The sequence below is a fragment of the Gorilla gorilla genome, chromosome 9 (genome assembly GCF_029281585.2).
Source record: "Gorilla gorilla gorilla isolate KB3781 chromosome 9, NHGRI_mGorGor1-v2.1_pri, whole genome shotgun sequence".
Classification (NCBI taxonomy): domain Eukaryota; kingdom Metazoa; phylum Chordata; class Mammalia; order Primates; family Hominidae; genus Gorilla; species Gorilla gorilla.
The window spans coordinates 65691066-65713942 of record NC_073233.2 but is presented as its reverse complement, the minus strand read 5'-3'; the positions used below and the strand labels follow the sequence as shown (position 1 = coordinate 65713942).

The window sequence follows — 22877 nt, the reverse complement described above, 5'->3', positions numbered from 1 at the left end:
ATAGTCTGATGCATGATAAGCAGCTGCTGTCAGGATTTCTGCCATCTGTGTCTTTGGCCCTGAATCCAAGGACATCAGACAATCTGGAAGGCCCATCCAGTTGAGACTGAAATACACCAAAGCCTGCTGGAAAAGCCATCACAAGTCATAGAACTGCTTGACCATGGAAAAATTTCCAAAAGCTTCCCCACTCTGTTGTCTGACCCAGTTTCTCTTTCTCCCTTCAGATAGTGTTGCATGTCAGAAGTGCTCTGACAACCAGTGGCCCAATGTGCAGAAGGGCCAGCGCATCCCCAAAACCCTTGACTTCTTGTTCTATCACGAGCACCTTGACACGGCGTTGGCTGTCTGCACAGCCCTGCTCTTCCTCCTTGCCCTGGCCATCTTAGGCATCTTCGTCTGACACCACCACACTCCCATCATCCGAGCCAACAATTGCCAGCTCAGCTATCTCCTGCTGTCCTCCTTGGCCCTCAGCTTCCTCTGCCCCTTCATGTTCATTGGCCACCCAGACCCCATCACCTGTGCTGTGCACCAGGCAGATTTTGGGGTCACCTTCATGGTCTGCACGTCCACTGTGCTGGCCAAGACCATCGTGGTGGTGGCAGCCTTCCATGCCACCCAGGCAGACACCCAGCTTAGGAGGTGGGCGGGGCCAGTCCTCCTTAGCATCATCCTCACTGTTCCCTGACCCAGCCAGCCTTGTGTGCACTCTGGGTGACCAGATGGCCCCCTCAGCCTGTGAAACTCTACAGAACCCCGGCCCATAGTGACTGTAAAGTGTGATAAAGGCTCCTTGGAACTTCTCTTGGAACTGGGCTACTTGAGTTTGCTAGATCTGGTCAGCTTGCTGGTGACCTTCCCCACCTGCCGGCTGCCTGACACCTTCAATGAAGCAAAGCATATCACTCTCAGCATGTTGTCTGCTCCTGTGTCTGGGTGTCCTTCATACCTGCCCACATGCATGCCCACAGCAAAGACACCATGGCCATGGAGGTCTTTGTCATCTTGGCATCAGGAGGAGGCCTCATGTCCTCCCTCTTCTTTTCCAAATGCTACATCATCCTTCTCCATCCTGAAAAGAACACAAAAGACCAAATGTTTGGCCGGCATCATCTCAAGTGGGAAAAACTGAAGTGAACCATGGGGAGTGTGGCTTTCTCAGGGATGCCTTCCTGAACTCCCCACCAGGAGGACGAGCCTTCTTCTGAGCCCCATCACACAGGTCTGAACCCCTCCCTGTCCCTGAGCTGCTTCTATTTTATATTTCATTCTATCAAGGGGAGAGAAGACATGTTTGCAAATAATATTGTCCTTGATAGAAGCATCTGGTCTAATTCATTCTATGGCCTCTCAGCACCCAGCCAGCACCTCATACAGTGAGGAGACAGAATACGTGATTGGTAAATGAATAAATCAACTTATGCAAAATTAGCATTGGAAAAGGTCTTTGAGAGGAGACAGGTAGAGTGGTTGAGTGGAGCCAGCCAGACCTGGTTCATGTCCTCCTGCTGTCATAGCTATATAAACCTCAGCATGTTACCTCACCTCTCTGAGCCTCAGTTTGCTGCAATGTAAAATGAGACTAAGACTTCATCTTCGGGTTGTTGTGATAAAACAAGAAACTGTATGAAACGTCTCAGCACATGATAAACACTCAAAAGGTAGATATTTAAAGTCACCTAGTCCACTCTGTCCTTTTACAGATAAGGGAACTGATGCCAGGAGAGGGAACCAATTTACTCAGGGTATCACTGTACAGAGGTTAAGAGTCAATGAACAGGTTTCAAGCCCTAGCTCTGCCACCTACTTTGCTGGGTGACTTCGGACAAGTTACTTAGCTTCTCTGTCCCTCAGTTTTCTCCTCTATAAAGAAGGATAATAATAGCACTGACTTCATGATATTATCAATGAGGTGTTAATAAATTTAGGAGTAATAAATTTAGTAAAACATTTAGGAAAGTACCTGGCACAGAACAAACACTAAACTAGCATTTGTTAAATAAATCAATAAAATCATACCCAGTGGCAAAACCTTTACCTTGATTTATTGCCAAATAACTGAAACTTTTACAGGACACTTGCTCTAAGCTATGTCCTGGAAGGGACCTTCAGAGAGGCTAAACTATAATCCTTATAAGCAAAGAGTTTGTGATCTGCCATCACCAACCTAACCTGAGTGGAGTGGACTAAACATATCTATTGTGAAACTGTTTTATAAGTAAATAACCTGTAGCTGCTTGCCTTGGAGTAAATGAGGACAGGTGACTGTCACAGACCCAGTGAAGTGACCACCTATGCAAAGTCTGCTCTAAAGGAAGCCTGTCCACTTCCATGAGAGTGTGAGGATGCTGAAGAAGCCCACAAAATACTGGGCATCAACTGATTAAATGAAAGTGCTCCTGGGTTGCTCCCTGGGGAGAAACAGAGCTTTACTCTCGTTACACAAAATATCTCAGTGTATCAAGGCAACCACATTTCTGGGCAATGAGATTCATTTTAAGTTCCTACCAAAAGGTGCTGAAAATCCTCCCTTGCCAAGTCTGGCCAAAGATGTTATTGGAACCAATGAGAATGAAGCCACCAAAGAAAGCAAGGGTATGAAGAAGATTCCATTTAGGCCGGGCGCAGTGGCTCACGCCTGTAATCCCAGAACTTTGGGAGGCCAAGGCGGGTGGATCACCTGAGGTCGCAAGTTTGAGAGCAGCCTGGCCAAATGGTGAAAGCCCATCTCTACTAAAAATACGAAAATTAGGTGGGTGAGGTAGTGTGCTTCTATAGTCCCAGTTACTTGGGAGGCTGAGGCAGGAGAACCACTTGAAACTGGGAGGCAGAGATTGCAGTGAGCCAAGATTGTGCCACTGCACTCCAGCCTGGGTGTCAGAGTGAGACCCTGTCTCAAAATAAATAAATAAATAAATAATTTAAAAATAAAGAAGAAGATTCAATTTAGAGGAACAAAGCTGTAGCATTCCACAGCCAAAGCCAACATTTTGACAGACACACCCTAAAAATCAGTTGCTAAGGACTTGGCATGTAAAAATGGAAAAATAAGAAACTAACTAAAAAGACTAAGAACCCTGAAAAACGAAATAGAAATCCCAGCACAGGTACAAGGGACAAGAACAACACGGAGCCATAAAAGAGAGACCAGAAGAATGTCAGTGAAGGAGAGTTATACCAGAGCTTTTGACAATGGTGATGTAATGGCTCACAGAAAACTGTAGGGTTCTGATTTCAAAGTGTAGATCCAGTCATTCTCACCAAGTCCCAAGTCAAAGGACCTTTCCAAGGGTGGTTACCAGGTAGTTTCTACCTAACAAATCAGTATCCTAATACCCAGAATGGTCAGAGTAAGACAAGCATCACTCCTTACTGAATTCCATCTTAATAAGTTTTATTTGTCCAGAATTACTCCCTGTGACATTCTCTGAGTAACAGTGGAGTAGTATCTATGCTAGGTTAATCCTTCATATGACAATGTTTCACTCTATAATAGATATATCCCCAAAGAAGAAACTATATTTTTAGAAACTCCCTATTTACAAAAATATGCATTTCCTACAACATGATTGTATAGCTTATCTCATTGCAGATTGATCTGCCATTAGTGGTGGCTTTAAAAACTTTAGCTATCAATACCTGCACATATCATGCACCTCAAATTCTTGTAGGTAGGACTGGTTTTTAAGGGAGTTATTGTTTTAATTTGTAATGTAAATAATCACATTCACAAAACTGGGTTTTTCCCAGTTTCTTTACTTGTATCAAGTTTTATTAAAGCAATATTCACGTTAATATGTTTAGGATCCTTTCTATGGGTATGCATCAGACTTTTTACCATTTTATGTAATTTATCTCAAAAATATAGTTATTCTTGGCTGGGCGCAGTAGCTTATGCCTGTAATCCCAGCACTTTGGGAGGCCGAGGCAGGCGGATCATGAGGTCAGGAGTTCGAGACCATCCTGGCTAACACGGTAAAACCCCGTCTCTACTAAAAAAAAAAAAAAATACAAAAAAATTAGCCAGGCGTGGTGGCAGCCACCTGTAGTCCCAGCTACTCGGGAGGCTGAGGCAGGAGAATGGCATGAACCCAGAAGGCGGAGCTTGCAGTGAGCCGAGATCGCGCCACTGCATTCCAGCCTGGGCGACTGAGTGAGACTCCGTCTCAAAAAAAAAAAAAAAAAAAAAAAAAAAAAAAATATATATATATATATATATATATATATATAGTTATTCTTTAAGAAGCTCAAAATGGTAAGCTTTACTGACACTTCCCATATAGTTATCCTTAGAGTAGTTCTCAAAATTCAGAAAACATTCCCTGTGTTGGAATTTGAATTTTTTCTGCTACAATAAATGAAAACTACATAACCCAGTATGTTTTGCTTTCTTTTCATCTTTCCATTTTGTTCGGAAACCTAAAAGTCTAACTCATTTTGTGTTCATATCTACTCAGGTCAGGTGCCTGAAAGTCTACAGGCATACCCCAGACATATTGTGGGTTTGGTTTCAGATCACAGAAATAAGTGAATAAAGCAAGCTCTCACACAAATTTTTAGTTTCCCAGTGCATACAAAAGTATATTTACACTATAGTGTAGTCTATTAAGTGTGCAATAGAATTATGTGTAAGAAAATGTACATACCTTAATTTTAAAAATACTTTATTGCTAAAAAAAATGCTAACAATAATCTGAGCCTTCAGAGAATCTTAATCTTTTTGCTTATAGAGGGACTTGCCTCGATATCGATGGCTGCTGTCCAATCAGGGTGGTGGTTGCTGATGATTGAGGTGGCTTTATTAAAACAAGACAACAATGAAGTTTGCTGTATTGATTGACTCTTCTTTTTGTGAAAAATTTCTCTGTAACACATGATGCTAATTAACACTATTTTACCCACAGTAGAACTTTTAAAATTCAAGCCAATTCTTTCAAGCCCTGATGGTGCTTTATCAACTAAGTTTATGGAATATTCTAAATCCTTTTATTGTAATTTCAACAATGTTCACAGCATCTTCACCAGGAGTAGATTCCATCTCAAGAAACTACTTTCTTTGCTCACCCATAAGAAGCAACTCTTCATCCATTCGTTTTGTCATGAGATTGCAGCAATTCAGTCACATCTTCAGGCTCCACTTCTAATTCTAATTCTCTCGATGTTTCCACCACATCTGCCGTTACTTCCTCCACTAAAGTCTTGAACCCTCAAAGTCATCCATAAGGGTTGGAATCAACTTATTCCAAACTCCTGATCATGTTGATATTTTGACCTCCTCCCATGAGTCATGAGTGCTCTTAATGGCACCTAGAATGATCAATCCTTTCCAGAAGATTTTGAATTTACTTTGTCCAGATCCATCAGAGAAATCACTATCTATGGCAGCTATAGCCTTACCAAATGTATGTCCTAAATAAGACTCGAAATCAAAAACTACTTGTTCCATGGGCTATGGAATGGATGTTATGTTAGGAGGTATGAAAACAACATGAATCTCCTTGTACATTTCCATCAGAACTCTCGTGTCGTCAGGTGCATTGTCAATGAGCAGTAATATTTTGGAAGAACTATTCTTTCCCGAGCAGTAGGTCTCAATAGTAGGCTGAAAATATTCAGTAAACCATGCTGTAAACAGCATGAGACAGGAAAATGTTTACTCAGTGAAGCAGTCAGAACACACATATTTATCAGTTAAGTTCACTGTCCTATATGTGCACAGTTCATAGCTCCCCAAAACAATGACAATAGTGACATCAAAAATCACTACTCATAGATCATTATGACAGATATAATAATAACAGTAAAGTTTAAAATGTTGCGAGAATTACTAAAATGTGACACAAAGAAGCGAAGTGAGCACATGCTATTGAAAAAATGGCACTGATAGACTTAACACAGAATTGCTACAAATCTTCAATTTGTAAAAAAAAAAAAAAAAAAACAAAAACCAGTACCAGTGAAGCACAATAACACAAAACATAATAAAATAAAGTATGTTCATATACTACTTGTATTTCATTCACATGGATTATTATATTTGATCTGGAAAGGTTCTCACCTCTGCATTGTTTTTGCATCTTGCTGTCATCCAAAAGAATCTAAAGCACATTCTTGATACAATAGTCAATAAATGAAATGATTTTCAAAATGTGCCCTTCCTGTTAACTTTGGAAAATGCGATAGCTCAGACCCTATTCAGGGAGACTGTGACAATGAGGGGCACCATATTGCAATATGCTCATTACTGGCCCCTAAGGAAAATATGTCTTTCCCCCAATTCAGTCCCAAGCTCAACATTTTCCTCTTCCATATTCTATAGTTTCTGGAATCCACATTGAAATGATTATTATAAATGTCTTTTTAAGTACATCTACCTACATGTAAAGAAATACCTGAATTATAATTGTCTTTTTAAGCCTTACTTCAAAAGAGTTGACACTGCCATAAAGATCTCCTTCAATTTCAAAAATACCAACTGACATAGGGGAGCAGTCTGTATATCAAATAAGCAAATATAGATACAAAAAATGATTAAGTGCATGGACCACATGAAAAATCAGCTTTTATTCTGGGGACTTAGTTTGTGCTAAAAACTGTGGATTGTCTACCACAATTTGTTTTTTTCTTTTTCTACAATTATTAAATGGTGACTGGGCATCTGGCTACCTAACTATGGACTATTTTTACTACCCTTGCAACTAGATTTGACCTAAGGCTCACTTCTCACCAACGAGGTGAAAGGAAGTGATGACTGCTACATCTAATCAAGAAATCTTAATTCATTCCTGTAGTCCCAATACTTTGGGAGGCCAAGGTGGCAGATCACTTGAGCCCAGGAGTTTGAGATCAGCCTGGAAAATAACCTGGTGAAACCCATCTCTACAAGAAATTTAAAAATTAGCCAGGTTTGATGCTGTGCACCTGTAGTCCCAGCTACTCAGGAGGCCGAGGTGGCAGGATTACCTAAGTCCAAGAGGTGGAGGTTGCGATGAGCCAAGATCGCGCCACCACACTCCAGCCTGGGTGACAGAGTGAGACCCTAAAAAAAAAAAATGAAGGAAAGAAGGAAGGAAGGGAGGGAGAAAGGAGGGAGGGAAGGAAGGAGGGAGGGAGGGAGGGAGGGAAGGAAGGAAGGAAGGAAGGAAGGAAGGAAGGAAGGAAGGAAGGAAGGAAGGAAGGAAGGGAGAAAGGAGGGAGGGAAGGAAGGAGGGAGGGAGGGAAGGAAGGAGGAAGGAAGGAAGGAAGGAAGGAAGGAAGGAAGGAAGGAAGGAAGGAAGGAAGGAAAGAAAGAAACCTTAAGACAGACAGTGTGTCTCCTCCATGCTCTATCTTCACCCTTCTTTCCCACTGGGACCCAGTATTGACCATGTAAATAACAAGAAGGCTCTAGACAAGGGTTGGCAAATGGTTTCTGCCACAACTACTGCCATTGTAGCACAAAAGCAACCACCGATGATACATATAGGTGTGACTATGTTCTAATTAAGCTTGATTTATGGGCGCCGAAATTTGAATTTTATAAAATTCAAATGTTTGTGTGTCATGAAATACTATTCTTCTTTCAATTTGTCTTCAACCATTTAAAAATGTAAAAATCATTATTAGTTCACAGGCAATTAAAAAAGCAAGTGCTGGCCGGGTGCAGTGGCTCAAGCCTGTAATCCCAGCACTTTGGGAGGCCGAGGTGGGCAGATCACGAGGTCAGAAGATCGAAACCATCCTGGCTAATACAGTGAAGTCTCATCTCTACTAAAAATATTTAAAAAATTAGCCAGGCATGGTGGCGGGCCCCTGTAGTCCTAGCTACTCAGGAGACTGAAGCAGGAGAATGGCATGAACCTGGGAGGCGGAGCTTGCAGTGAGCCGAGATCACGCCACCGCACTCCCTCTAGCCTGGGCGACAGAGCAAGACTCTGTCTAAAAAAAAAAAAAAAAAAAAAAAAAAAGCAAGTGCTGAGCTGGATTTGGCCAGCAGAACTTTCTTAGCCAACATCCTACGGGATGTTGATCCTGCAAGATAGAATGAACTTGCATCCTTAAAGTTGAACAGAGCCACCACCAGCCTGGAACACTCACTGTGGACTCTTGCCAGAAAAAGAAAATCTCCTTCATTCTTTAAGCTACACTATAGTTAAGTCTCTCTTGTTATAGAGACTTAGCATTTTACTTTATCTAATATATAGTCCATAACTCCTGACTATTCAGACCATAGCTCCCTTCCATAGTCCTCACCACTGTCCTTTTATATTTTTAATTTCCATTTTTATTTTAGATTCAGGGGGCACATGTGCAGATTTGTCACAAGGATATATTGTGGGATGGTAAGGTTTGGATTCTATTCATTCTGTCGCCCAGATGGGAACATAGTACCCAATAGGCAGTTTTTCAGCCATTGCCCCCTCCCCTCTCTCCCTCCTTTTGAGGTCCCCCGTATCTCTTATTCCCATCTTTATGTTCATGTGTACCCAGGATTTAGCTCCTACTTACAAGTGAGAAAACAAAATATATGATTTTCAGTTTCTGCATTAATTTGCTTAGGATAATGGCCTCCCACTACATCCATGTTGCTGCATATAATACAATTTCATTCTTTTTCATGTCTGCATAGTATTCCATGGTGTATATGTATTGCATTTTCTTTATCCAATCTACCATTGATAGACACCTAGACTGATTCCATCTCTTTGTTATTGCAAATAGTGTCATGATGAACATACAAGTGCATGTGTCATTTTGATAGAATGATTATTTTACTTTGAGTATATACCTAGTAATGGGATTGCTGGCTTGAATAGTAGTTCTATTTTTCATTCTTTGAGAAATCTTCAAACTGCTTTCCATGTGGCTGAACTAATTTGCACTCTCACCAACAGTGCATAAGCATTCCCTTTTCTCTGCAACCTCTCCAACATCTGTTATTTTTTGACTTTTTGATAATAGCCATTCTAACTGGCATGAGATGATATCTCATTATGTTTTCATTTGCACTTCTCTGATGGTTAGTGATGATGAGAATTTTTTCATATGTTTGTTTACAACTTGGATATCTTCTTTGGATAAGTGTCTGTTCATGTCCTCTGCCCACTTTTTAATGGAATTAATTGTTTTTTTCTTGTTGATTTAAGTCCCTTATAGATTCTGGATATTAAACCTTTGTCAGATGCATAGTTTGCGAATATTTTCTTTTATTTGGTAGTTTACCTGTTTGTCATGTCAACAGTTTATTTTACTGTGCAGAAGCTATTTAATTAAGTCCCACTTGTTAATTTTTGTTTTCATTGCAATTGCTTTTGAGAACTTAGTAATAAATTCTTTCCCAAGACCAATGTCCAGAAGGGTATTTCCTAGGTCTTCTTCCAGGATTTTTTTATAGTTTGAGGTCTTATATTTAAGTCTTTAATCCATCTTAATTTTTGAATATGGTGATAAGTAGAGGTTCAGTTTCAGTCTTCTGCATATGGCTAGCCAGTTTTCCCAGCACCATTTATTGAGTAGGGAATATTTTCTCCATTGCTTATTTTTGTCAGCTTTTTCAAAGATCAGTTGGTAGCAATGTACAGCTTTATTTCTGGGTTCTCTATTCTGTCCCATTGGTCTATGTGTCTGTTTTTGTACTAGTACCATGCTGTTTTGGTTACTGTAGCCTTATAGTATAGTTTTAAGTCAGATAATATAATGCCTCCAGATTCATTTTTTTGGTTTTTTTGCTTAGGATTGCTTTGGCAATTTGGGCTCCTTTTTTGCTTTCATATGAATTTTAGAATTGTTTTTTCTAATTCTGTGAAAAATGACAGTGATAGTTTGATAGGAATAGCATTGAATCTGCGGATTGCTTGGGCAGTGTGACCATTTTAATGATATTGATTCTTCCAATCTGTGAGCATGGGATGTTTTTTCATTTGTTTGTGTCATCTCTGATTTCTTTTAGCAGTGTTTTGTGGTTCCCCTTATAAATATCTTTCACTTCCTTGGTTAGTTGTATTCCTAGGTATTGTATTTTTTGTGGCTGTTATAAATGGAACTGCATTCTTGATTTGGTCTCAGCTTAAACGTTATTGACTAACCTGTTTTAAATATCCAAGGCAAGGAAACTGGGTTCCCACCTGCCTCCTCACTGTCCCTTCCAAAAGTTGAGAGGAAAGACTCGACCCAGAGCTCCCTTCACTTCCTTGTTCCTAAGACTGTAGATGAGAGGATTGAGCATGGGCGTGACAATAGAGTAGAAGACAGATACCACCTTGTTGAAGTTGATGGAGGAGGTCACCTTGGTCCGGACATACATAAAGAAAAGAGTGCCATAGAAGAGGCTCACCACAGTCAGGTGAGCTGCACAGGTAGAGAAGGCCTTCCAGCGCTCAGCAGCTGAGCGGATGTGCAGCAGTGTCCAGACGATGTTGCCATAGGACACAGCAATGACCATAGAGGAGGCCAGTAGCACAGCCAGAGACACCAGGAAATCCACAGTCTCCTTCCAAGTGACATCTGAGCACGACAAGGCTAGCAAGGGTGAGGCATCACAGAAGAAGTGGTCAATGACATTTGGGCCACAAAATGTTAGCTGAGACATGAGGTAGATTGGCAAGATGGGTGTGAGGAAGCCTACCAGCCAACAAGCAGCTGCCAGACGGATGCAGGTGCCCCAGGACACCAAAGCCCCATAGTGGAGAGGCATACAAATGGCCACATAACGATCATAGGCCATGGCAGCCAGTAGGAAACACTCAGTTGCCCCAAGAAAGGTGAAGATGAAGAGCTGGGATAGGCAGCCAGCATAAGAGATATTCTTGCCACCATTCACCCCAATAAAACCAGCCAGCATCTTGGGCACTGTAACAGAAGTGTACCAGATTTCAAGGCAGGACAAGTGTGTCAGGAAGAAATACATGGGTCTCTGTAGTCGGTGGTCCAAACCCACCACTAAAATGATGGCCAAATTCTCCACCAAGGTGAACAGGTACATGGTGAGGAAGAGTATGAAGAAGAGGAGGTGTGCTTCATGGATGCCAGCAAAGCCCATCATGACAAATTCAGTTACCTGGGTCCAGTTTTCGGTATATGGTTGCATATGTGGCAGTGAGAACTCAGCAAACTCATAGCCTCATAGACAATGAAAGCTCAAAGAGAATCTGTGAGGTTAGAGGATGTTGTACTAAAATGCCTTTCACTTCAGAAGAGAAACATGATGTCAACACACTGTTCTTACCCTCAAAGAATTTACAGTTCATGAGGGACATGAGAAAACAAATAACATTAGTACAAAATGAAATGCACTGGCTAAGAATAAGGCAGGATACTATGAGCAGAAATAGCAGGGAAGCTCAACCAGTCTTGAGAAATCTTCCTGGAGGGAAGACTGTCTATAGCTGAACCTGAAAAGGAAGTATAAGTTAGTGAGACAAAAGGTAGAGATAGAGAGAAGACATCGCAAGTATAAAATTCCAGACACCAGAGAGGAGATTGTGCACTGGGGAAACTTCAAGTAGAGACAGTTTACCATGGAGTTCAAGAGCTTGATTTCCCAAGCAAGCATACCTAGATTCAAATAAAAGAGAACCTAACAGAGTTGTTGTGAAAATGTAAGTTAGATAATTCCTGTAAAGCACTTAGCATCATGTTTGAGTCAATAAATGTCAAGGGGGAAATCTACATGTTGACATCTCCTGGAATAAGATACAGAGAGAAAATGACTGTTTCTGAGCCTGAGGAGTAGGCTGGGACACCATGAAGGGCGAGCAACCAAATTAAAGGAAAGGAAAAAGCTGAGCTTCAGTCTAAAGGTCACAGGGAGACTTTAAGAATTATAAGCAGAGAAGCAATGCTATTCTTTTTACCCCTTAGAAGGGGCAGGTTTGGAGGGGAACAAGATAAGAGCCAGAGGCCGGGCCTGGTGGCTCACGTGTGTAATCCCAGCACTTTGGGAGTCCAAGGCAGGCAGCTCACCTGAGGTTGGGTGTTCAAGATCAGCCTGGCCAACATGGTGAAACCCTGTCTACTAAAAGTACAAAAGTTAGCCCAGCGTGGTGGTGGGCACCTGTAATCCCAGCTACTCGAGAGGCTGAGGCAGGAGAATCACTTGAATCCAGGAGGCAGAGGTTGCAGTGAGCTGAGATTATGCCACTGCACTCTAGCCTGGGCAACAGAGCAAGACTTAATGTCAAAAAAAAAAAAAAAAAAAAAAAAAGGAGGAAGCAGGAAGGCTGGGTTAGGAGGTTGTTGCAAGTATAGCATGGAGTGATGGTGACTTTAACTGCGGAAATGCCAGTAGGAGACTGAATATGACTATTAAGAGATAGAATCAACATAATTGAGTTTGAATCCACACTGGGTTTGAATTTAAGCTCCAATATCAACTTGAAATATGTGGCCATGAGTGAATCACTAAATAATCCCATTTTTTAAAAAACAGATAATACAAGAGTTCCAAAGAGATTACTTCCTATCTCATTTTAGAATTAAATGAGAAAATACAATATCTCCATTTTTGTGCCAGTTTTAAAATACAGCCCCAAATTCTTGAACATTCTTCCCATCCAAAAGTGAGGTCTATGGCTATTCCCATTGAATCTGGGTTCTGTGACTGCTTAACAACAGAATAAGGTGGAAGTGATGCTGTGCCAGGTTCCAGGCCCGGGCCTTGGAAACCCCAGTTTCCTCTTCTTGCTTCTTGAAACCCAGTCACAGTAGTGTGAGGAAGCCTATCCAGCCTGTGGAAAGGCCTAGGTGGAGAGGAACTAAGTCCCTCAGCCCTCAGCCTGGCCAAGCTTCCACTGACAGCCAGCACCAGCATACCAGCCAGATGAATAAGCTGTCTGAGAAATAGATCCCAGTTGAGCTGGCCAAGCTGACACCAGCCTTCCCTTCTGAGCCCTCCCCAAATTAAAAATCTGTGAGCTAAATAACCGATTGTTGTTTAAACCACTAAGTTTTAGGCTGCTTTGTTATGCAGTAACATAAATAAAGCAGTTATACCCTAGTTGTGTAACTTGGGCAAATTATTTACTATTTCTGACCCTTTGGAGAAAAAGAAATAGTGTTTTGCTATAGTCACAGATTCCTGAACTGGAATTTGAATCCAGGTTTGCCAAGGTCTAAAGCCCTTGCTCTTTCCCCTATAAATAATTAGCAAGTTCCTTCTGGCTTCAGAATTCCTGGCAATGAAAGCATGTAGAGATACAAAATCAGAAATAAACAAGTTCAAAGTTTTCAGATTTCTGCGTGCGTCTTCGCCATGCCTAACATCCCCACAGTGGGAAGCCTATAAACATTCCTTCCTCTCACATAATTGCATTGCAGCCCCAGACACTTCATGCTTCTGTTGGCTCAAGGAAATTTCAGGACGCAATTTCCACCCATTTATCTCATTTGCAACCTCACTTACAATGTAGCAGCCTCCAAACAATGATCACCCTTCCCAGTGGAGATACTGCACACAGATGCCCTAGAAGTTTGACGACTTACTGTGTTAGACAGTTTCATAGTCAAATTCTCTGAAAAATTCATTATTTTTCATAGTCATGGAGAGGATGAGATTTAGAGTCAAACAGCTCCGGGATCAAGCCCTGGGTCTGCAATTTACTAGCTCTCTTGTGTCATCTATAAATTCTTACTATTTTTCTAAATCTTACCTGTCCTTTCATCTACGACTCAGGTTTGATAGTCCTGTCTTCACTAGGAAGGCTTTTTCCTTATCTCATTCCTCCAAACTTGTATGCAGGTCAAGCAAACAAATGCAGAGGGCACCTGCTCTGACCTAGGAACCACGGTGGAGGGTACAGATGCCCCCAGCATCTACCCCAGGGTCTGGTACAAAGCAGGTACCCCCAACATCCATCCTGAGGCCTGATGCAGAGCAGGTTACCCCGGCATCCACCCTGGGGCCTGGTACAGACTAGGTTTCTCCAGCATCACCATGGGGCCTGGTACAGAGCAGATTCTCCCACCATCTGCCCCAAGGCCTGGTACAAAGCAAGTGCCACAAGCATCTATCTCAGGGCCTGGTACAGAGCAGGTGGCCACAGCATCCACCATCGGACCTGGTACAGAGCAGGTGCCCCAGCATCCACCCTGGGGCCTGGTACACAGCAGGTGCCAAAGCATCCACCCTGGGGCCTGGTACAGAGCAGGTGCCCCGGCATCCACCCTGGGGCCTGGCACAGAGCAGGTGCCCCAGCATCCACCCTGGGGCCTGGTACAGATGCCCCCCCAACATCCACCCTGGGGCCTGGTACAGAGCAGGTATTACTTTTTAATAGTTTCAGCTCTCTCATCCATGGCTTAGAAAGAGAGTGCCAGAACCTGTGGCCTTTGTATCAGGCCCAGATTAGCTACATTGAAAGGATCTGCTCTTGTTTCTCAAAAGCTGAAGGAGGGGTAAAGAAGTAGGATATAAGAGAGAAGGAGAGAAGAACAGCCGAGGGCTTTTTATCCCCTTGCATCCAGGCAATGATGCATTTCACCTGTGGGCTGAGATTTTTTAAGAAGCAGGAGCAGTTTCCCCACTATCTCTTTCCCCATCATAGAGCCAACAGCTGGCAGGATCCTAGATCCCTGAAGAAAACGACTCACTTCTTCCTGGAGCGGGGATTACCCAGCATTTTCTGTAAAGGATCAGATTTAAATAGTTTAAGCTTTATGAGCCACAGGCAGTTTCTGCCACATATTCTTCTCTGTGGGTTTATTTTTTTTGTTTTTGCAACTCTTTAAAATGTAAAACCCTTTCTTAGCTCATGGTCCATACACAAACAGGCTACAAGCTGGATTTGGACCATGGGCTGTAATTTGCCAATCCCTGCCCTAGACTCACACAGGACTGATTACATGAGCGAAAAAGAACACCACCTTACTGTGTCAAGCAGTAGTTACCCTACTTTATGGACACACATACCACCTCTGCCACCACCAAGCAGCCAAACTGTCCTCAAATTATCTGTTGTCTCTTGTTCTGCAGAGAAATGGGAGACGGGGGACAACTGATACCCAGGGTTTGGTTGGACATGCGTGGGCAATTGCACCTGCACAGAAGCCCAGTGAGTCCTTACTGCTCCCCCTACCCTAATGCTAATTAACAAACTGCAAGGGAAGCTTTTCTTGAATTCCAAATCAGAAACCCAAAATCTAAACTGAATGATTCTAGAAAAATGCTTGAATCTCCATCAGTTCTTCCTCTACTGCCTGACACCAAATTGCATTCTTTGAGAGACTCAAGAAATGAACTCAAGTTGTCAAATAGATTGGATTGATATATGGAGAACAACATTCAAAGAGTTAAAAGAATAAAATAATTTTTAAATGTCTCATTACTTCTTTTTCTAGTGTATATTAATTCACATTCATTCATTAAAAAGCTTAAGAGAGTACTCGCTTCAGCATCATATATACTAAAATTGGAATGACACAGAGAAGATTAGCATGGCCCCTGAACAAGAATGACACACAAATTTGTGAAGCATTCCATATCTTTTTTTTTTTTTTTTTTTTTTCGGTTACAGAGTCTTGCTCTGTTGCCCAGGCTGGAGTGCAGTGGTGCAATCTCGGCTCACTGCAACCTCCGCCTCCTGGGTTCAAGTGATTCTCCTCCCTCAGCCTCCCAAGTAGCTGGGATTTCAGGCACGCATCACCATATCCAGCTAACTTTTGTATTTTTAATAGAGACACGGTTTCACCATATTGGCCAGGCTGGTCTCGAACTCCTGACCTCAAATGATCCACTCACCTCGACCTCCCACAGTGCTGGGATTACAGGCATGAGCCACCATGCCCAGCCATGTTTCATATTTTTAACAAGCCTGCACATGTACCCTTGAATATAAAAGTTGGGAAAAAAATAAAAAGGTTGAGTGACAGAATTTCACAACTATCTAAGTCCTGGAAATTTTTGAACCTATTAATTTGTTAACTCAGTGAAGTGGTTTACTCACAGTTCTATGCCTGCCAGTTCCTCATTCAAGCATTCATCAAGGAGACCCTGAGTTCTAGTCATGGTACCAGGCATCAGGCCTCTAACCCAAAATGAGTTGCAAGTCCTGCCTTTTAAGAACTGTGTCTTTTAGGAAAGATAGAGAAGTACTCAAGGGTTAGAACAGAGATGTGATGAGCTAATTGCAATGTGTCTGGTAGAACAAAGTAGGGGGCAGTGAAGTTGGCATAGAAGGAAGACAGGACAGGTAAGATCAAGAAACAATTTCCCAATTAAATCACACTGAGGGTGGGGGACGGTGGAAAGAAGGCAATCCTTAACTGACAAAACCAAGTGCGGTAGAGGGAGGGGGAGGCACCCCAGCAAGCCAGGGGAGAGACAGGTGGAAGTAGCTAATATGCCCAGAGGAATTGTTAGAAGAGGTTGTGAGGTCCATGGAGAGAGTCAGGAGAGCATAGTTGTTAAGGCTACATTCAGGCGTTAGACCACCTGATGCCTTCAAATCTCAGCTCCACCACCTTCTAACTGAAATCAAATGAAAGCAACCTAGATGGGAGGCAATGCCTAACCCAACAGAATGAATATCTGATGGAATCATTGAAGTCATCAGAGACAAGTCTAATGAGAAACTCTTTCTGAACAAGAGTTCCAGAGCATCCAAATTCTACTCCTCTTCCCCCCTGCCCCAACACCTCTTCGGGTCATGTGTTGGTAGGAAGATGAGCTTCTCTCCAAAAAAGGAGAAAGGAGGCGAGGCGCAGTGGCTCACGCCTGTAATCCCAACACCTTGGGAGGCTGAGGCGGGCGGATCACAAGGTCAAGAAATCAAGACCATCCTGGCCAACATGGTGAAACCCCGTCTCTACCAAAAATACAAAAATTAGCTGGGCATGGTGGCGTGCGCCTGTAGGACACACCCTATAGTAGCGCGGCGGGCACCCCAGCTACTCAGGAGGCTGAGGCAGGAGAATCTCTTGAACCCGGGAGGCGGAGGTTGCAGTGAGCTGAGATCGCGCCACTGCACTCCAGCCTGGCGACAGAGCAAGACTCCGTCTCAAAAAGAAAGGGTCATTTACGGAGCCCCTCCCATGGGCTAGATTCTGATGGGCTGATACCATCTGGCTTAATCCCCACAATATTGTACTATGATCCTATGAACTATTCTTGATATAGAGGTGTTATTTGTCTTGGTTTTCACGCAATTGAAATCACTGAAGGCTCAGAGAGACAGTAAGTAACTTGTGCAAGATCAAAGAACTACATGGCACAGAGAAGAGCCAAACCCCAGAGCTTCTGACTAAAAAAGCCTCCACACCGTGCCATTTTCCTCTGCCATCTCATTTCACCCAATGACAACGTGCCTGCAACCCTGGCTCCCTGCCCTGACTCTGAGGTTAATTTCCCTGCAGCTCGGAGCCCCGCCAAGGCTGGAGGAATATCCCACAGGCTCCAGTGAGCTGCAAAGCACAGTCACACTCCCAGGGCTATTAACAGCATCCGCTTCCTCTCCAAGGTTCAGGGAACTTTATCCACCAAGTGCCATGCAGGAAAAAAGCGGTCAGCCAGAGAGGAGAGGGTCACACGGGGCAATCACTAAATAAGGAGAAAGGCCGCACAGGAACTTGGCCCAATTTGGTGTCCTCAAAAGACGGTGCTCCCTGGCCAAGATTTTCCCTAACAAATATGGAAAAACAGTTTGAGGCCCATGCACGAAAATTAAAACTTGGTTCCTGTAGCTATTTGCTTGTGTAGCTACGTGACAAGCCTGGTGAGAGAGGCTGGATTTCTCCCTCTTTCAGTTCTCTCCACCTGCCATCTGGGGGCCTAGTCCCAAAAAGTGAAAGGAACTGGAAAATAAACTTACTAAGATCCAGGAAATGATTTCAAAAAAAAAACAGCCAACAAACCGAGGTGAGCAGGCGCAGTGGGTGGGTGTTATGAGACAGACAGCGGGGCTAGGAGATGCCCAGGATGAAGCCCGGAGACCTGCTCTCTGATTCCTCTTGGGTCTAGCTCATCACAGCCTGCTTCCCCACTCCCACTGCAACGTGACAGCAACAGCACATCTCACTTTCCAACATGCAGACAGCCCCCTGTGTTAACAGCACCGTCTCTGAAATCAGTGGAGCTGCATTTGACCCTACCTCCGTCAGGCCGTAGCTGTGAGTTTGGGAAAGGCGTTAGATCTTTCTGAGCCTCAGTGTCTTCATCTTCAAACGGGGAGGATAACATGTACATTGCTGGGCTGGACTAAAGATGTAAGGAGACATCATTAAGGGAAAGTTAGGGCCTTTGCTCCTTTCACTCCCTCTACCATCTCTGTGTGGCATCCTCCTGCACTTCCTTCAATTCCCTGCACAAGGGCCACCTTAACAGAGAGGCCCTTTCTGACCACCTATCTGAAAACGCAGTTCCTTTCACTCTCTAACCCTCTTCTCAGTTTGATTTTTTGGGGCACAGCTTCATTGCCATCTGGTAGATATTTATTTGTTTGTCTATAACATCACACACACACACACACATACACACACACACACACACAAGGAAGCTCCTTGAAGATAGTGCCTTTGTTTGTTTGTTCATTACTGCGTTGCTAATGCCAAAGTCACTGACATGTAGTCTACATGCAATAAATATATACTGATGTAATAAAAGGATGGCTGCATGCTCCTGATTGTAGGTTGGCAGCGTACTTAGTTTCCTTTCCATTTCTAGCTACCTGTTTTCAAGGAAATTTAAGGAAAACGAAGTTCAACAATACTTACAGAAAAGTCAATCAATTTGGGTGTTGTCCATGCGATTACTGTCTACGGACTACAAGACTGACAATGCCTGCAGGAATGATGTCTTGTATATCTGGAGCAGCCTGCTCTCATGGCCTTGGGTGGGAGGCAAATTGAATTGATTTCTACATATAATTTCTTTTTCTTAGCTACAGAATTTAATTCTAAATTTCCCGGAAAGCTGTACTCTATCAGCTGTTTTCAAACTCTGTTCCACCAAGCCCTAGGTTTGCTTAGTTGCCAGGTAGCTGGGAAGAGGAAAGGACCTAGTATGTGGGGCTCTCAAAATCCCTGCTTCAACCAGCTAGTAAGTGACAGAGTCCAGATGAGAATCCAGCCCAGTCTGACTCCAGAGCCCACCATCTTTCTATCATACCACCTCCCCAGGGAGGGTGATATTCCTAAAATAAAATCTGATCAATTAACTGGGTGCTTCTCTCATTATTCCAGGACTTCAATACTGAGCAGATACAATCTGTTCCTCAAAGCTACTGACATATAGTCTGCCTATGATGGGAACAAATGGGAAACTGAGGTATAAGAAAATAAGTGGGAGGCTTCTCCAGCCATATATGTGACAGAGACCCCAGACCCAAACCAAGCCAGAGAGTCCACTATAGCAGAAAGGAACCAAGGTGAGAATCAAGCTTTCTGAGCTTCTAGCTCCTAATCTCTAGGCAGGAATAATATCTATTCTTGTTGTCTCTCAGAACATTCTGTGAATTGATGAGATAGTGGATGTGCGGGTTCTTTGAAACTTTAAAGGTACACTCTGGTAAAACCTGCTTACTCTTTTGCTTCTATGGCTTATGGACTATGCGATGACCACAGAATTTCAATAAAGGGACAGCACGGGAATGGCCATCTGGTGGGACTCTGGGAATGGTCATGAAGCTGCCCTGGAATAACAAAAGCAAATTGATTTTGTTTAGATTGTAGGTTTGAGGTGGCTTGAGGAGGCAGATGGAGATGAAGGAGAACTAAAACCCCACAAAGTCCCTCGGCACCCCTACTCTGTAAGAGCTTAAGCAAATCAGTTGAATTCTGTGTGCCTCCATTTTCTCACTTGAAAACTGAATTGATATTTAAAACCACAGTGACTCTGTAAAACAGCTTTTGGGCCAGGTGTGGTGGCTCATACCTGTAATCCCAGCACTTTAGGAGGCCGAGGTGGGTGGATCACTTGAGGTCAGGAGTTCGAGACCAGCCTGGCCAACATGGTGAAACTCTGTCTCTACTAAAAATACCAAAACTAGCCAGGCATGATGGCATACACATGGTAATCCCAGCTACTCAGGAGGCTGAGGCAGAATTGCTTGAACCCAGGAGGTGGAGGTTGCAGTGAGCCGATATCACACCACTGCACTCCAGCCTGGGTGACAGAATGAGACTCTGACTCAAAAATAAATAAAATAAATTTAAAAATATTTAAAAAAAAAAAAGAGGTTTCGAACAACAAAAAATGAGATTACAAACTGGGAAAACTCTGAAGAAAAGATTGGGCTATACCAAAGTCAGGAATCATACCTCTAGATTTGGTATCCATTTGATTGATAACATTCCTTCCATACACCACGCCTTGCATGCTCTTTGGATATAGGCCTCTAGAGGAGCCACATACCTGCCTCCCACTGCTTCTCTAGTTTCCTAGTGTCTTCTCTGGGTGAAACGCCAAGGCCAAGCATGCCCAGAACCTTGGAACTGGTGGCCAGGACAGGTTATTGAATCCCACTGAAGAACAGAGACCCCAAATTCAAGGATCACAGTTTCTCTGAACCAAAGGGAGAGGGCACAGATCTGCCACTGGCTGAACTGGAAAGAGACGTAACAAGAATTGTCGACGGCTATAAGATGCCTCATACTCCACGTATGTGCCTGTAACTCTCCCACGGGTGACCCATGGGACCATTTCTCCGTGGAGGTTTAAAGCTCTCAGACAACAAAGAAAAGAAAATAATAAATTATGAAAAACTTTGTCCCAGAGGGTATGCAGAAGCTACGTGGGAGTCCCAAATCTGTAGATTAGGACGACGGATGCCTCAGAGTGGAGGATGAGGGGCCAACCAGGGAAGATTCCGTGACAGCTAGACTCTTTGCCAAGGTCTCTGACTCCAAACTACTCTAGAATATGGTGACACGAAATCTATAGAGTTCAGATTTATCACAGATGCAGTGAGGCCTTCCTCAATAGAGTGGGTCAGATATCACCATCCACCTACCTGCCCCCTATCCCCCACTCCTGGAAAATAATCTGCAATGATAACACCAGACATTACTCAGTAGCCACTCTGGGCCAGGCTCTGTGCAATATAGATGTGAAGTACCAGCTTCAACCCTTAAGGAGCTCACAATTCCATAGAGGCTGTGACTTAGGGTCACTTTTAACCTGAATGTTGCTGTGCCAAATTGCCTTCCTTTCAAAGAGTTACTCTGGGGCATTTGATGATTGTTTACAGGCTGGGCAATTGTTTTCTCCAAAAGCGAAATACGGTGTTATTTCAATATAAAGCAAAAAGAACATCAGGGATGGTGAGTATCCACTGTGTTTGATCACAGAAGGCAGCCGGACCAAAGCTGGCAAAGCCCAAAGGCAATATAGATGACTTGTTCTTTAACACATCTTCAACGCATAGGATCATTTTCTTTGATTTTGTATGACTTGGGTCCAGCCTTAATGTTTCAGGTGCAAATATCTTGTCTTCCCAACTAAACAATAAAGATCTTCTACCACAGGGCCATGTCTTATATTTTCTGCATTCCCAAAAAGCCTAGTGCAGTACTGCTCAGTGTAAAACATCACAGACTTGTGATAAAAGAAAAACTTTAGCTGAATTAAATTTAAAGGAGTTTAGTTGAGCAATGAACAATTCGTGAATTGGGCAGCCCCCAGAATCACAGCAGATTCACAGAGACTCTAGGGGTGCCTCGTGATCAGAACAAATGTATAGACAAAAAAGGTAAAGTGATATACAGAAATCGGAAGTGAGAAACAGTGAGATTGGTTACAGCTGGGCATTTGCCTTATTTGAACGCAGTAATATTCAGCAGTCTGTGAGTGGTTGAAGTATGGCCGCTAGGATTAGCCAACACACAGCTATTGTTACAGGTGCACACTAGTAAGTTAGGTTTTCAATTTTATATATTATGATGATGAGGTCTACAAAATTGTATATAATTGTCGTTCCACTGTAATCTATTACGCTAGGTTACAGCTCATCCACGAGGACTCAGCTATAGAAGTACGGAGTCTTTCTCAGGCCATATTTAGTTTGCTTTAACACTTCGACTTGAATCCTACATAAGCCTCTTCATAGACTTGCTACCTTTCTAAAATTAGGAAAATAAAACTACATGACAACGATGTACTTAGAGATAAATAAGGAAACAAAGTTGAGGGCTTTGTCCACCTGACAGTAGACGTAAGATCGTTATACCACGACACTTCAGGCTGCTCTAGGCAGGAAGGATGTTGAACCGTACCGTATCTGCATTCCCACTCAATGGAAAAACCTCTTTGCAGCTCTGACCCAATCTGTCAATGACTCTCGCTCTGCAAATCTAAAAAATAAAAAAAATTTAAAAATTTAAAAATTCTCTTCTGCATTCACATGTGAGGCTGATCAAAAGCAACTAGGAAGAACACCATGTCTTCAGGCCAAGGACATTCAGAGGGAAACAGCCACCTGGAGAACAAAGGAAATAGAGGCAAACTCCAAACCTCTGCTCTCCAGCCCAGGCCCCACTGGTTCCTGCCTTTCTCCTCTCCTTTCTGGAACACCATGTCTTTCTGGCTTTACAGTGTAAACCAGTACAGCCTTGATAGCTCCTTGAGTTTTGCCACTCTAGCTGTTGTCCCAGTTTCACATCACAAAAGTTCAGAAACTGAGCAATTAAAGGCAGAATTCTCCTCTATGTGTGAAAGTAATAAAAGAGGCTTTGAATGATCATATTCCTATTATTTTCCTCTTGCCCGAGGAATCAAATATCCCAACCTAGAAACCGGGACACATCGGAGGAGGGGCTACAGAACCAACACTGGCAAAGGAAGAACACAGACTAGAACAAAAAGCGAAGAGCCTTCACCACCCCTCTGAGAAGAGATTTGAAATCATTCACTGTACTTCCAATTTTAATATATTATGATGATGATGATGAGGTCTACAAGATCATATATA

At 43.0% G+C, this 22877-nt stretch overlaps 2 protein-coding genes and 1 non-coding gene across 3 annotated transcripts in view; 1 reads left to right on the top strand and 2 right to left on the bottom strand.

The window, feature by feature from the left end:
- Window positions 1-18288, bottom strand: part of OR9Q1 (olfactory receptor family 9 subfamily Q member 1) — a 151926-nt gene extending 133638 nt beyond the window's left edge. The window contains exon 1 of the mRNA XM_055356163.2: window positions 18064-18288. The gene's annotated coding sequence lies outside the window, so the exon portion shown is untranslated. The remainder of the gene's footprint in view (window positions 1-18063) is intronic.
- On the bottom strand, window positions 10115-11068 carry OR6Q1 (olfactory receptor family 6 subfamily Q member 1). Its single transcript, XM_004051212.4, has one exon. It carries the CDS (start codon window positions 11066-11068, stop codon window positions 10115-10117), a length of 954 nt encoding a protein of 317 aa, XP_004051260.3.
- LOC115936442 (U6 spliceosomal RNA) lies at window positions 15357-15463 on the top strand. The gene has a single exon (XR_004071916.1). It is a non-coding gene; the product is annotated as a U6 spliceosomal RNA (small nuclear RNA).
- Window positions 18289-22877: the final 4589 nt, after the last annotated feature.

What these genes read in the sequence shown, in the direction of transcription:
- OR6Q1 (XM_004051212.4), bottom strand. Translation starts at nt 11,068, where the DNA reads ATGCAACCATATACCGAAAACTGGACCCAGGTAACTGAATTTGTCATG.